This window comes from Lissotriton helveticus, chromosome 2_1, assembly GCF_964261635.1.
Source record: "Lissotriton helveticus chromosome 2_1, aLisHel1.1, whole genome shotgun sequence".
In the NCBI taxonomy this organism is placed as follows: Eukaryota; Metazoa; Chordata; class Amphibia; order Caudata; family Salamandridae; genus Lissotriton; species Lissotriton helveticus.
The window spans coordinates 416,473,238-416,488,481 of NC_136059.1; the positions used below are offsets into that span (position 1 = coordinate 416,473,238).

At 46.8% G+C, this 15,244-nt stretch overlaps 1 protein-coding gene across 2 annotated transcripts in view; it reads right to left on the reverse strand.

Annotated features, from left to right (window-relative positions):
* EMB (embigin) overlaps nucleotides 1-15,244 on the reverse strand; it is a 133,523-nt gene that overhangs the window by 83,858 nt on the left and 34,421 nt on the right. For both annotated transcript variants that reach the window (XM_078675050.1, XM_078675051.1), the window contains exon 2: nucleotides 2,829-2,897. In XM_078675050.1, the coding sequence (XP_078531176.1) occupies nucleotides 2,829-2,897 (69 nt within the window). The remainder of the gene's footprint in view (nucleotides 1-2,828; nucleotides 2,898-15,244) is intronic.

Genomic DNA, 15,244 nt, shown 5'->3' on the forward strand with positions numbered 1-15,244 from the left:
ACGTTGGGGGTATGACATGTGAAGCGGCATGCAGGGCATGAGAATGTGCCTTCGCCATGGTGGGGGAGGTCTGGGTGCAGTGCAGGAATGAGCACCTGGGCTTGTGAGTATCTAGGACTGTCGGACGATTCATTGCATCTTTGGTTGTGGTGGTTGGATGGAAAGCCAGAAGTCTTGGGGTTACACTCAGTAGTGGTGCAGACGGACGCCGACATGCTAGCCTTGGTAAGCATTTGGTGCACCAGCGGGGAGCCTGCTACACATGTCCACAAGGCGACCACCATTTTGAAGGCCTCAGGAGGGGGCAGGAGATGTAGAGGTTGGTGGGTGGGGTGAGCGGGTCCCGAGAGGAAGGGCCAGAAAGTCTTGGTCAGAAAAATGGGGTGGGGCAAAAGCACCACTAGACAGAAGGGTCAGGCAAGGGTCAGAAAACCTTCTGCAAATGCTTGTCCACGCTGAGGCTGCCATTTTAAGGCCTCGGAAATAGGGGAGGAGATCCAGAGAGCAGTGAGCATGGTGAGGGATGCTCAAAAGGAGTGAGGGGGTAGAGGTAATAGTGCAAAAGGAAAGACCAAAAGCAAGAGATGACAAAAAGTAGGGCAGAAAAGTGCAAAAACATGAGGGGAAAAAGACACAGAGAGACAAAAGGAAAAAACAAGAAAGAGAGTTTACTCCAATTTATTTGATGAGATTCCTAGTCTGGCTCAGAAGTAGACCATGCCTGTTTGCCTTCACCTACTAGGACTTGCACTATAACAATTGAATAAATGACTTGAGCATTTAGAAATGCTTGCATGTAAGGAGGATTACAATGACCTTCTCAATTATCTTTTGATGAGGCGCTGGTCCACTCACAAACTAATACTTAAGGCAGCACCAGATTCACTTCATGCAGGTCAGAAAGAATAAGGTCAAAGAGATCTCATGTAACATTGCAAGGTGGCAATCGTTTTTCATTGCCTAATGCTAATCTTGTTAAAACTAGTCCTAAATGCAAAGAAACAACAGATGTCATTTACTCCTAGGTCAGGTGTCTCCAACCAGTTGATCGCAAGCTACCAGTAGCTCACATAAACCTTCAGGGTAGCTTCCAGTTTTGAGTTCATTTTTAATTAATAACTGCAATAAATAAGTGTAGGCTATGTTTATTTTACATTATTTTTAGGCTGCAGACAGCAGAGCCTGATAGCGAGCAGTGCTCCACTCAAGATTTATAACCCATGTGGATCACAGAGGTGACAACTGAAGCACTGAAGTAGTTAACTCTAAAATAAAAGTTTCTCAACTCAATATTGGAGCATGAGAACAAAATTATATTTGTGAATGCCTTTAAATGAGACAAAATTAAAATGAAGAGTTAACTTAATTTTCTCCCTTTTCAAAGTGTCACATTTGCAAACATCAGGCATCTTGCACCCAGTGGGTGGTAGACACAGTGCCATATTTAGAAACTGAAAACTACAGGCATTTTCTATTAAATGGGAGAACTTCAAAGTGAAGAAATGTTTTTCTATGAAACATTGCCTTAATGTTTTTTTTTCTCTACTTTAAATTAATCCAATAAAGTCCTAATGTTTTATGATGCATGTTTCTTCAGTTTAAATTACTCACATTTTAACAAATGATTGTATTTTCCTGTTATAAATATGGCACCCTATCTACAGGTCACTGGGAGCAATATGCCAGCTGTTTGTAAAGACACTTTGACATGGGAGAAAATTCAAGAGATGAGTTGTATGTACTAAGTATAAACAAAGTTAACTCTTCAGATGAATTTTCTTCCATTTCAAAGTGTTACATTTATACAAAGCAGGCATCTTGTTCCCAGTGGCTGGTAGACACTCTGCCATATTTAGAACTGAAAAATACAGCAATTTGTTTTTTAAATGGGAGAAAGTGCACAAAAAAAGTTCCATCAGGTGCACAAAAAGGTAAAAATGTTCTGCACCTGAAGTTGCTCTCATTTAGAAAATAAATGGTTGTATGTTTGTGTTGTCCATGTAACGATGCCACATATGGCCTGTGCCACAAGTACACATAACACAGGCTCTCAGTCACCCATATACATATATCCTATTCATTCACACACATGTTCATACATCCCCACAGACCATGCACTCACTGACGCACATGGTAGCCCTGCCATAGTACCCTAGTCACAGTAGTATGTTCAAACCATAGTATCGGGCTCCAGGGACATTAGGTTTAAAGTCAATGAAGCTGGGCAAGGGGGTATCTGGTAACAATGCAGGAGTAACTTGGCCTTCAATAGCTCACAATGATTTTTACTGATCAGAAGTAGGTCTCACTACAGAAATGTTGGGAGATCCCTGTCCTACATTATCTTGTAATCATCAACAAGTATTTAAACGGCTATACAACAAATTATAGCTTTACAATGTTCACAAATGTTGTATTTTTAACAAACTATTCTAACAATATTCCAATCACACTCAGAATATATTTTCTTCTTCCGCTGTATCTTTCTATAATCACGACTCAATGCCATAAGTCAAAATATGTGATGACTTACAAATGATGCTCTTATACGTAGAGTACGCTTATTAGTGGAGTCATCGTTTGTGGCATTCACTGTAGCAGAATGAAGCTCTACTTAGAGCCCTGCAATCAAAAAATGACCACTCTATGAGACCTATCTACAAAGAAAAAACAACAATAAGAACAAACAAACAAAGCACAGAAAATATGGGCTTTAAAACACCCTCCTGCATCAATACATTGGTAAAACATCCAGCAGCAAGAAACAATATGAACTAAGTTAAACAGTAATCATTTTGTTTAAAAAAAAAATCTCTTGATCGATTTACCTGTTACACTATGTTTTGTAGTCAACTCAGAAGTTTTCTGATGGTCACCGGGTCTCAAAACATTTGGATCTGTTAAGAAAAAAAAACTGTCAATGGTTGATTACATTTTTCTAAAATGAACACGGGCACAGTTAATTAAAACTGTTGTATATGCTAGAAATTATTCCACGTTTATTACATTTTGTTCCACAATAAAATCAATCGATTATAAGACAATAACATTTAGGACCTGATTTAGAGTTTGGCAGATGTGAGCATGAGTCAAAACACAGCAGATGCCTCGTCTGCCTTATTTAGAATGCATAGATATCTATGAACAATATATAGGGCATATGAGAATTCTGCCTCCTTTTGGCAGATGACAGCATCCATTAAACTGTAAGTCCACCCCTTAGACTCCAGTCACTGTAGATGACAAATGATGTACACTAGAGCAGAATGACAGCTGTGTTTACATACAGAACTATGGATGTGATAGTTCTGACCCTCACCCCGCCCACCACATACCAATATCACAATCGAGAATGCTCAATTTGTTTTTTTTTTAAAGAAAAAAAAAACTGGTACAGAGGCCGAAGGTTTGTCTGAAAAGCACATCCCCAAAATGCTATGCACGTTGAATACATAGGTTGCCTCATTTTGATTCCAATCCATAACTATGTCTATCATCACACTACATGAAGTATTTCTATTTAACTCTTTAAGGTTCATTTCTGTCCCTTTTCCATTCCTACAACTGACTTCTTAGCTTCTCTTCTTTCTTTCTCTTTTTTCTCCTTTTCTCTTGCTCTGTGTCAAAGCCTTGTGATGAAAGTTTAAGTCCCGATCTTAAAAAATGAGTGCCATTGCCATTCACCTGAAACTGACACAAATAAGCACTGCGGGGGTGGTTTGTGCAAGAAATATTCGTCACCAAGAGAAAGTGCCACTCCATAAATTCAAGTTGAAGAACTGAAAAGCAATAAAAGAAGGAGCACAGTAGAAGTGAAAAGTTGCCTTTACAGTTATGTAAATGCGTGTACTTGGCAAGGTATTAAGAAAGTTTGGGTAGCAAATGTGCCTTGTCTGCATTGTCACCCCAGATGTTTTGCCACTTTCTGGACCCTGTTTGTTCTAGTATTAGGATACTGCCTTTTTGACCCTGCCACCTCTGGCCCTAAATGGTAGTAGTTAAATTGGTTTCACCCCGTTTGGCCTATTAAACTTCCATTAAGTCCATTGAAAATGGTGCTTAGACTGCATGACCTCAAACTACAAGAGCCATGGGCAATCTCCATGGTGGGGAACATAAAACATATGGCCTCAAGGGTGAGCTGGCCTCCAGTCGAACCCTATTTCACGCACAAAGCCACCCAAGAAAGATTTTATTGGTTTACAATTTTACAACATTTTGTAATTGCATGGTTACCAGCCAATTCTTAAACACACAAAAGGTTTGACGGCATGTTCTCACACACCTACCAGGCGTCATGCTTCATCATAGGAAATCCCCACACTCTCCAAAAACTTTAGTTTGATGGAGAGTGGGTCTACACCGTGGGATCAAGGAGGCACTTGATTCTAGCCTAGGATCTGTGAAAATAGATTAAAAACAATTGATATCCTAGTAAGGTTTTTACTGTGTAGAGTATCACTTTTGATTAAAAATTAGGTGTTGCCTAACAGAGAATAAGTACCCCCAACTCCACAATGACAGCAACATGTTTCTGCTTAGAGTCTCAACGAAGTCCATGGCATCATGAGGAGAGATGATGGATACACTTTATGTATATACCTTTCGTATACACTAATGTAATAGTGTCCTGATACTTTCCACTCGGACTCACTCCAGTCCCAAGAAAAAAACTTTTTTTTAAAAACCTAAGTAGGAGAAATTACATATTTTTGATGCGGGCAGGGAAACATATCTGAATAGTGCTCCCTGCGGGCAGAAGCATTGCCGGCTTCCACTGGATGCTCCGGGACTCCTTTGAAAATGCAGTGGGTGCCCCTGCTGGGCTCCAGGGCACCCTCCATTTCTTGGCCGGGTCTGTAAAATTGGGCCCCCGGGGCCGAAAGTGGCCCAGGGAAGGGGGCTGAATTGTCCCTCATCCCCTCTAGTAATTGGTCAGGCCCTGGGGATGGGGTACCCCTGAGCCAAATTGGCTTGAGGAGGGGGGGACTGTGTGCCCTCTCTCCCTTTAAAAGGTGGAGGGCCCTGGGGGATGGTGTCCCCATGGCTAAATTGGCCCAGGGAGGGGGGACTGCATGCCCCTCAACATTATGGCCTGGTCCAGGAGATAGGTTCCCTGGGGCCGAAATCGGGCCAGGGAGTTAGGCTGCAGGGTATGTGAAGCCAGGAAGATCAAATGGGTATTATTGATGACCAATTAGCAGGGATTAGATATCTGCTAGTATATAGAACAGTTTGAAAAACAAAGGGAAGCATTAGCACTACCTCTATTGATTGGAGATGTCAAGAAGGGATTCTCCTATTTTGTCTCAGGATCCTCCGAGACAACCAATTTCCAATCACAGTAGGGGAGAAAAAACAGTCTTACCTTTGTCAGGAAGAAATCTCGAAATTATGCTGTGTCGAAGGAGCTAAAGACAGATGTGCCTGGTGGCAACTGGGTTCTGCCTTCTTGAAAAAGCGGCTTCATTGACCATTTATACTAAGAGTAAAAGAATGTGCTGCAGAAGTGGGACTGGAGGATTGTGAGGAAATAGGATTGGGTGGTAAAAATTCTCCATTCAGTGGTTAGTGCATAGGATAGAAATGGTACCTCAACCACTACCCCCTCAGAAAATTCCTGGACCTGGAAGACTTCACCTGAAGACAAAGGTCCTGCTGAAAGAACACTTCTATCTTCGTCTGGAAGAAGAGGACTCACTCAAGGACTCCTGACTCCCCTTGCATGACACCCAAGGAATGGAACTGTTTTGCAAGGGTCAAGTAGACCATGGCCAGCCTATATGCACTCATGTGATTTACATAATGATGGGGATGAAGTAACTGGAAATGGTTTAACGTTAAGTACATCACTGCTGAGGGTGCAGAATTTTTCTCCTCACAGCCTTTGCAAATTCACCTTAGCAAATTTGAACAGATTTAGGACTCATGCTCATTGGTGGAACGTAACTGGATATATCATGTGATCACCTCATGCTCTGATGTGATTTTGTCATGTCGCCTAGAGCAGCTTTCCAGTTCATGTGCAATTTTAAAATGGACGGTTATGACACTCATAAAAGGTTTCCTGCTCAGTAATGAACTTTACCCAGTTTAGGAAAAGAGCTCTCAAGTAGATATTATACAAAGATCATCTCTGTGAGCAACTGAAGAACTGTAATAATAAGTGAATCTTAGGAGCGCAACCTCGAATTAAGCAAACTGCTGACATGTACGTGTAATTATCTGTAGACTAGTTTATTGTTGGAAAACCATATATTAAGTTGAGTTTACAGAAAGCCCTTGGCAGAAATTACTAAAACACTAATTGTGTAAGGCACCAAGATACAATCTGCCCCATTTCCAGCCTTGTTTTGTAGTTTGAATATTGCTGGTTTAAAGGTGTTGTGTAAAGTTTTTGCCTCACACACACCTGAAATATTAAAATGTGATGCCATTTGAGGCAGTTCAACATTTATGTAAAGTACTGAACTAGTCTAACTGCAGGGGATTTAAACCCCCTGGGGCTCACTGCGGTCTTTGTTTTATTTTGTTGGAGCATTCTAGTGGCAGAATGTTCTAATAGCATTATAGTATGCTGTAGCTGGGCTATACCGGCCATTAAATGCCTGCTCCCTTGTTAAAGGCCCTCGCCTTCAGCTTGTGCTTTTCACGTTGGAGCGGGCCTTTAATGGCCAGTATAGTCCGCTACGGTGGGCTATATTAGATCATAGGAATGTTGAGCGCTCCATTGAATATAATGGAGTAGCTCCAGGATTATAATGGCTGGTATAAGCTCAGAGCTCCAACATTCCATTGATTGTCTTCAGGTTTCTCCCTTTTTAATGTAGGACATTCTACCCTCAAGGGGGGGAATTTTCTAATATCCTTATAGCCCTTTACCAGTTGTTAAAGGCCCTCATCATACGCCTGTGGTGAGGGCCTATAACTTGGGTTCAGGGCATTAACAACCAGTAAACCCCTCGGCAGCCAGCTATAAAGCTATACTAAGCTCCTGTGCTTAGAAGAGTGGTGGGCATGGTTTCAGTGTGTGTCTTTGATTAGTGATTGTGGGGACGTAATGGAAATCCCTACAGGAGAAGGGAAACTCCAAATTCTAAAGGTATTAAAGGCGATGCCTCTGTCACACTGGCAAATTTAATATCTGCCACGTAAAAGGGTGAATTGGGCCCATGTGCCTCATTTACTTGCAGATGAAATGAAACCGTTACAACATAGAAAACTACATGGTACGAGCACTTCCTAGCGATATGACCACAAACTAAAATCACTACAGCAAAATGGCCATGCTATTTACACTCATCAAAAACCCAAACAAGATGTCCCCTGCACTAAGATGGCCTCTGGAGTTGTCTAGACTGTCATATTGGAGTATTCGTTACACTCCAGTTAAGGATTAGACACGAGATAACATGGTATTTTTTTTCTGCTCTTTGTTAAAATTGGCAAATTGTCTAAGGTGGCATCTTCAACATGCCCTTCTTCACACAGTCATTACTGTCCTTCACACATACCAGAAATGGACTCTGTTCCAGTAGAGAGAAAGGAGAAATGACACGGAGAGCTGAGTAAAATGCAGGCCCATGTGATCGCCTGCAGGTATCTACAAAGAATATTTTCACAGAAGCAGGGTGCTGAAAATGTGTGAAGTGCATTTAACTGAAAGACCACTGGAAGTACATGACCGTAAAAATGTAAGCAACTTGTTGACACTCCCTTGACTCCGACGTTGGCTGCTCCATAAAAGCGTTGGGAGGCTGCTGCAACCAGAACATCTGTGGGCTCTTATGGCCACAAGAATGTACATATTATGGCTGTAGATGTTGCCTCTATATAATTTATATTGCTTGTAAACTTCATTTTCTCAGTTGATTTTGGAAACCAAGATTAGTCCTAGCAGCATACCCAATAGTGAAATAGAAACTTTAAGATCAGATAAATATCTTCAACAGTGTCTCATGAAGCAGAGTTTTTGCCCACAACAAAGTATCTGAGAACAGTAGTATTGATGACAGCCTTTAGAGGGTACATAGTTCTAGGAGACCTGTATTCAGGTGACTGGCATTCTTTACTTGAAATTCAAAAAGACACTTTATAGTTGCAGACCATGGAAAGTCATACGATCCGCCACTTTAGGTTTCGTATTCTGAGTTACAAAAGTGCTTATTTAAGAAGAGGATTGTAAAGCACTACAGATAGTCATTTGGCTACTTGAGAACACTGGATGTAGTTACAAAAGATATGAGTAAAGCACAGAAAGAGAGCAGGCTCTGAGTCTGATTGTATGGTTAATAAAAAGGTCCAGAGTTCATCAGCTTCAGTTCCTGAGGCTGGGCATCTCTGCTTTTGGTTCATAGTATTACACATTCTAAGGCCTTTAAATCCCAGGGATTTGTCTCAACGGTGTCTCTTCTCGATTGATTTTTGATTTATCAGATGAGCAGAAGAAACTGTATCCAAAGCCCAAAGATGGCTGAGAAAGTTTCATAATGTATGAGGGGCCTGGCGAAATGCTGAGGAAACAGATAGCTTAAACAAGCATTTACAATGCAATGGTCTCAGCATTATTAAAGGTAGAGCTATTGGCATAGCTCATTTTTTTTTTGTAAATCATAAATAAATGGCATTGTCATTTACACTGCCAATAAATCTCCTCCCGGAGACTGCGCAAGCGCAGCCTTCGGTCCTCGACCTAAAAAGCATATGTTTGTTGTTACTGTTTGAACTTTTCTCGCAATTTCATAGTTCGCTGGCTCCTGTGGTGTAAGGAGGCCCCATCCTTCCACCCCTGCCCCCACCCCAAAACACTTCAAGTGTGCCCCTTTTAGCCCAAAGTCAATTAATAGTTTTGAGACAAATGAGACTCAGGGGCCCCTCATCACATTCTGCAGGGGTCCCATCGTTTAGTGTTACATCACTGATTGCAATTAACAACTTTTCGTTTTCAAAACACATTTTAGTCAGTTTATTGTGACAAAAGACACTGTTTTACAGACGTATGTGAGGCAGGTACAGTCTTGCACCCTCTGGCGTTGGGGTCCCGCTATGTAGCGCTGAGGTACTCACAAGAGACCCGCCCTGCAACCAACCAGCACCCGGCTGTCCCCACATGCCAACGAGGGAGCAGCCCCCTCGCCGCAGGCAGCACTACACCAGACACCCACATACACGCCAGCTGTGCACCCAGCCTCTCATACAGGCAGCACTACACCAGACACCCACGCCAGCTGTGCACCCATCTTGCTCTACACCAGACACCTGTCAAACAAGACTGCTCTACACCAGACACCCAACCACCGTTAGTTTGCACCCAACCTCTCCTTCAAACTGTTCCACACTAGACATCCACCCTAACTGTGCACCCAACCTTTCTTACAACCCGCTCTACGCCAGACACCCACCCACCCTAGGTGTGCACCCAACCTCTCTGTCAAACTGTTCTAGGCTAGACACACCCTCCACACGACCCCAGCTGTGGACCCGGCATGTCACTGGCTCTACACCAGACTCACACTGTGTGTCATACAGCCTGCTGTACACCAGACACACACCCACCCCAGGTCAGCTCTGCAGCCTGTGTGTCACCCACCCACCCAAGGTGTGCACCCAACCTCTTCTTCGAACTGTTCTACACTAGAGACCCACCCATCCCAGCTGTTCATCCGGCTTCTGTTTCAAACTGCTCTATGCTAGACACACGACCCCAGCTGTGGACCCAGCTTCTCGCTGGCTCTACACGGGGGGGACACACACACCAGGATCAGCTGTGAGTCATACAGCCTGCTGTACACGAGACACCCACTCACTCCAGCAGTTCATCCAGCGTGTCAGACTGTTCTATGTCAGACCCCCACCCTTCCATCCATCCCAGCTGTGCACCAGCGTGCCAGGCAGCCTGTTGCCCACCTGCAGCAGGTGTGCACCGGGTCCCAACACTGCACGCTCTGCCTCAGCCACACGCCGGATCTAAGTGGGATATAAGAGTCCAAACAAAGAAGCCTGAATCTGACACCCACTCCCTGAGCTATGCAGAGCACCTCTAAACCTCACCCCTCCCACACACACCAGCGGTGCACACACCCTGCCGCACGGAGGAGGGCTGCGCTGGTCGATCACTCTGGCTGTTTGCGGAGGGCCTCACAGAGGCCAGCTGCACATGGACACACACGTCTGCACACAGCACCACACACTGCCCGTCTCTGTGAGTCACTCCACAGACTGCTGCTGCACACCCAGGCCCTCTGACCAACTCTGTACCAGGCAAGTACCCCCTCAAGATGCACACAGCCTCGGACACAAAGCAGGCATCACCCGACACCCGCGCACCCCTGCTTTGCACCGAGCCATCATTCCCGCCAGTGTCACACCAGCACAAACCCACCAGAGGCACCGAGCCGCACACGTATGAGCCGCTCCACGGTCTACATCCACACACCACAGCTCAGCAGCCAGGCCCTCAGAGAGCTTTATACACCAAATCCCATCCCAAATTACAAGTGTCATCCTAGTGTGTTTTTTGTGATTCTGAGTGAGTGCCATCTATTGCTATATTATACCTCTTGTATCTTGTTTGCTTCTTTAATATGTACATTTGTAACATTCTGCTCATGTAAAGTACTTGGTTCTATTGTGAAGCGCTCTGACGCCTTTGGGTAAAGTTATCGCTATATAAAATGCATAAATAAGTAAATAAACTTAGATGCGTGGCCGGTCCTTAGTACCGTGCGGATCTACGCCCCCTGCGCACGTGCGCTCCGAAGGGCTCTCTCTACGCCCATGCATCCGTGCCCATGCCAGACGGAACCGGACCTCCAGCACCGCAACTGGGACTGGTCTCAGCCGCTCAGACAGGCCAGCTCCACGGCAGGCACCGCACCCCCAGCCCGCTGTGCACAGTGTCTCAGACACCCCAGCTCTAGGCCGACACCCTGCCAGGCAGCAGCACGCAGATCATTGTGCACACCAGCAAATCCCTTCCACGCTTCTCACTTTGTGCCCCGCTTCTCATATGGACTATTTCTACAGCAGACCCCCACCCATCCGTGAACCCACTCTCTCATCTAGCCAGAGCTACAGCAGACACCCAACCGTGAACCTAGTCTTTCATCTAGCCAGACCTACAGAAGACATCCCCTGAACCTAGTCTTTCATCTAGGCACATCTACAGCAAACACACCCACCCGTGAATCTAGTCTCTCTAGCCAAATCTACAGCAAACACAGTGAATCTAACCTCTCTTCTAGGCAGACCTACAGAAAACAGCCTCTGAACCTAGTCTTTCATCTTGGCACACCTACAGCAGACACACAGCTACCAGGGAATATTCTCTCATCTGGCCAGATCTTCAGCAGACACCCGCCCATCAGGGAACCCAGTCTCTCATCTAGCCGGACACACCCACCCGGGGAAGCCAGTCTCTCATCTAGCCCAGTCCACAGCAGACATTCAGCCCCAGGAAACCTAGTCCTGAATAGCTCTAACACCAGTCACTCTGCTCTGTGTGACTATCCAGCTCCCTGTGTTCCCAGCCCAGATGTGCACCAAGACATGTCTTTGGAACCGCTGCAGCCTCTGCCTCACCCAGTTCGTGCCTTTGATGCCCATGTCCTCACCGCCACCCATGGGCACGGAAGCACAGTCATCGTATTCACCCCTTGACTTTATTCTCCAGGCTCTGCCCCCCCCTCCTGCCCATGCCTTCACATTCTATGCCGTTTACACCTGTACTCGCCACACCACGCCTCACCCTAGTTTTCCTTATACCCTCTGATCCCTTTACCCCCACACCCTCACCCTCTCCAGATTTGCTTTCACTCACCCTCCCAAGTATTCCACCCCCACCCACCACCACCCCCATGCCTTGTGGCCGTGCCCCGCCCTCCCCCCACGCTCACCCACCTGCCGCGCGCTGAGCTCCTTCTCCAGCTCCAGGGGTCGGTTCCTCCAGACCAGGTGATGCAGCGGGAACCTGCTGCTGTCCGGAGCCTGCCCGGAGCCCAGCATCATCCCTGGAGCATGCCGGGCCAGCCTCCTCCGGCCCCGGAGAAAACCATCCGGCTGGCAGGGAGCGCGGGGGGGCGCTGCGGGGAAGAGGGGACTGGAAGCCGGCGACGGAGACTGCAGGGGACGGGAGGGGAGACGGAAGGCAGAGAGAGAGAGAGAGAGAGAGAGAGAGAGAGAGAGAGAGAGAGAGGGCGGAGATCTGGGAGCGAGTGGTAAGCTGCAGGTTGGAGAGGAGTGGTAGATCTGAGAGAGACTGCTGGGGACAGGAGAGCTGAGGGAGGAGGACACTGGTTGGAGGGAGCTAGGAGTGAGAGTGTAGGGAGGTGTGTTCCCAGCCCAGATGTGCACCAAGACATGTCTTTGGAACCGCTGCAGCCTCTGCCTCACCCAGTTCGTGCCTTTGATGCCCATGTCCTCACCGCCACCCATGGGCACGGAAGCACAGTCATCGTATTCACCCCTTGACTTTATTCTCCAGGCTCTGCCCCCCCCTCCTGCCCATGCCTTCACATTCTATGCCGTTTACACCTGTACTCGCCACACCACGCCTCACCCTAGTTTTCCTTATACCCTCTGATCCCTTTACCCCCACACCCTCACCCTCTCCAGATTTGCTTTCACTCACCCTCCCAAGTATTCCACCCCCACCCACCACCACCCCCATGCCTTGTGGCCGTGCCCCGCCCTCCCCCCACGCTCACCCACCTGCCGCGCGCTGAGCTCCTTCTCCAGCTCCAGGGGTCGGTTCCTCCAGACCAGGTGATGCAGCGGGAACCTGCTGCTGTCCGGAGCCTGCCCGGAGCCCAGCATCATCCCTGGAGCATGCCGGGCCAGCCTCCTCCGGCCCCGGAGAAAACCATCCGGCTGGCAGGGAGCGCGGGGGGGCGCTGCGGGGAAGAGGGGACTGGAAGCCGGCGACGGAGACTGCAGGGGACGGGAGGGGAGACGGAAGGCAGAGAGAGAGAGAGAGAGAGAGAGAGAGAGAGAGAGAGAGAGAGAGAGAGGGCGGAGATCTGGGAGCGAGTGGTAAGCTGCAGGTTGGAGAGGAGTGGTAGATCTGAGAGAGACTGCTGGGGACAGGAGAGCTGAGGGAGGAGGACACTGGTTGGAGGGAGCTAGGAGTGAGAGTGTAGGGAGGTGGGAGGTTACAGGGCAGAGGGGCGCACAGGACGAGAAGCGCCGAGAGGGAGCTTGCCGGAGCAGGGAGCTATGGACGAGTGAGAGCGAAAGGGAGTAGGGAGGTGGGAGTCTGCAGAGAGAGGGAAACTGCAAGCTGGACGGAAGAGGCGACCAAAAGGGGGACGGGTGGGTGCAGGCTGCACGAGGGACAGGGCAGCCCTGAGAGGGAGAGGGAGAGAGGTGACAGACGGGAGCAGAAGGAGAGACCGGGAGGAGAGCTGGGAAGAGACCATCGTGCGGAACGGATGGAGGAGCCAAGCTCCAGGGATGGCACGGCGGGTGTTTGTGAGCAAGGATAGTTTCAGAGTAGGGGCGTAGCCACCTACAGTGCAGCAGGTGTAGTGGCATCAGGCCAGAGGTATGCTAGCGGCCACAGCTACAGCCAATCCACCTGCGGGCTAAAAAAAAACAACACCCAATGCAGCGCGTGTGGAGACATTACTACAGCAGCTGCTCGAAATGGAGCACGGGGCAAAGGCAGCCTACCTGTCAAACTGCGTGCACAGCGCGCAGGACCCGCAGAGGCAGGGAACGCCAGCAAGTCAGCGTCTCCGCAGCTAGAAACAGCGCGTTAGGAGCAGCAGCGAGGCGAACAGCACAAAACAGACACGGAGGGGAATGAGGACAGCAGCGGCCTACCTCATCTTAAGGAACAGGAAAATGGCGGCCGCAGAGCTCTGATTTTTTTGGGGGCGTATTTTGGCGTTCTGAGTGACGGGTGAAGTCACACGGCGAAAGAACGCCAAAAACACGCCCCCGAATCTGAAAGAGACAGGGCTTTATTGGAGTGACTCCCTTCTCCTCCAATGGCTGGCCTCCGTTTAGGAAGCCAGCCAATGGAGGAGAGAGGCGGGTTCAAGCCCCGTACTCAAAGACATTAAATCTCCGACCGGAGACTGCGCAAGCCCAGCCTTTAGGTCCTCGCCCTAAAAAGGAGCTGGAGTTGGGGTTGAGTTGCTAACGGCTGCGCTGCTGTGTACGCATTATGTTATTATATTGGTTAGTAGGAATTTTTCATAAAGTGTTAAATCTTTGCCACACGCATGTGGCACTATTTTGCCTGTTTATATTTCCTAATTTGTTCAGAAAATAAAGATATATTATTTATTTTTATTTTAAAAGATAGCAGCTCTGAACTAGGATAATCCTTTTTTGCCCTCTAAGGAGGGATTCTGTATTGTTTTCCAAACTGCAATTGTGTACATATTTGTCATTTTATACCAGTAGACCGAATGATTGCCTTGATGGAAGGTGTATACTCAATACAGTAGATCTGAGGTGGTTACGGTGACAAACAAATGATAAAGGCTATAAACCTGATTGGTTTATTTGGAAAAAGTTATTCCAGATGCCAAAGGTCAGACCTGTTTATTGTTGGAATGCATATGTGTTTCCAAGTATATTCTAGGAATATGCCTCTGTAATATTCTTACTCTACACAAATTTGATTTGCAATGCACTCTGTTTGAAATTAGATAAGCTCATAAAGAAAGAGTTTGGGTGGTAGATCTCACCTGCGAATTTGTAGGATTTCAATAAGCCACCAAAGCAGTGGAAGAAAGTCTACCAGATTCAAGTCAGTTGAGGGTATTTCAGCAAGTTGGCTGAATCTGCCCAAGGAGAAGGCAGATAGGGAAAGAAATGCTCCACATGATGAGCAAAGTCCACTACTTCTCTCAACATACGTCAGCAACAAAAGGCAATGACAATGTGTCCCAAAAGGTTGAATAACAGTATCCATACCCAATTTCTAGTCTCCCTAACATTATGGGTGTGTTCAAGCATAACAAGAGTATTTATCATTAACTTAATGTCTGCCACCAGCTGAATGGCAGATTTTTACTGAATAACCTCCATCAAAAACGGTGGCAGATCAATCACTTTAGGATAAGAGGCTGAACCTCTATTTTACGTCTGGCATGACCGCAAATCTGTATGTTGAACCTTATGGGATCAGATGAAAATGATCTTTCAGAAGTACTACTGAGAAAGGGACTAATGTTTTGCCACATGTTGGTCCCATTGAGTACATAATTTGATTGGGCATAAATTGTGTGCTTCC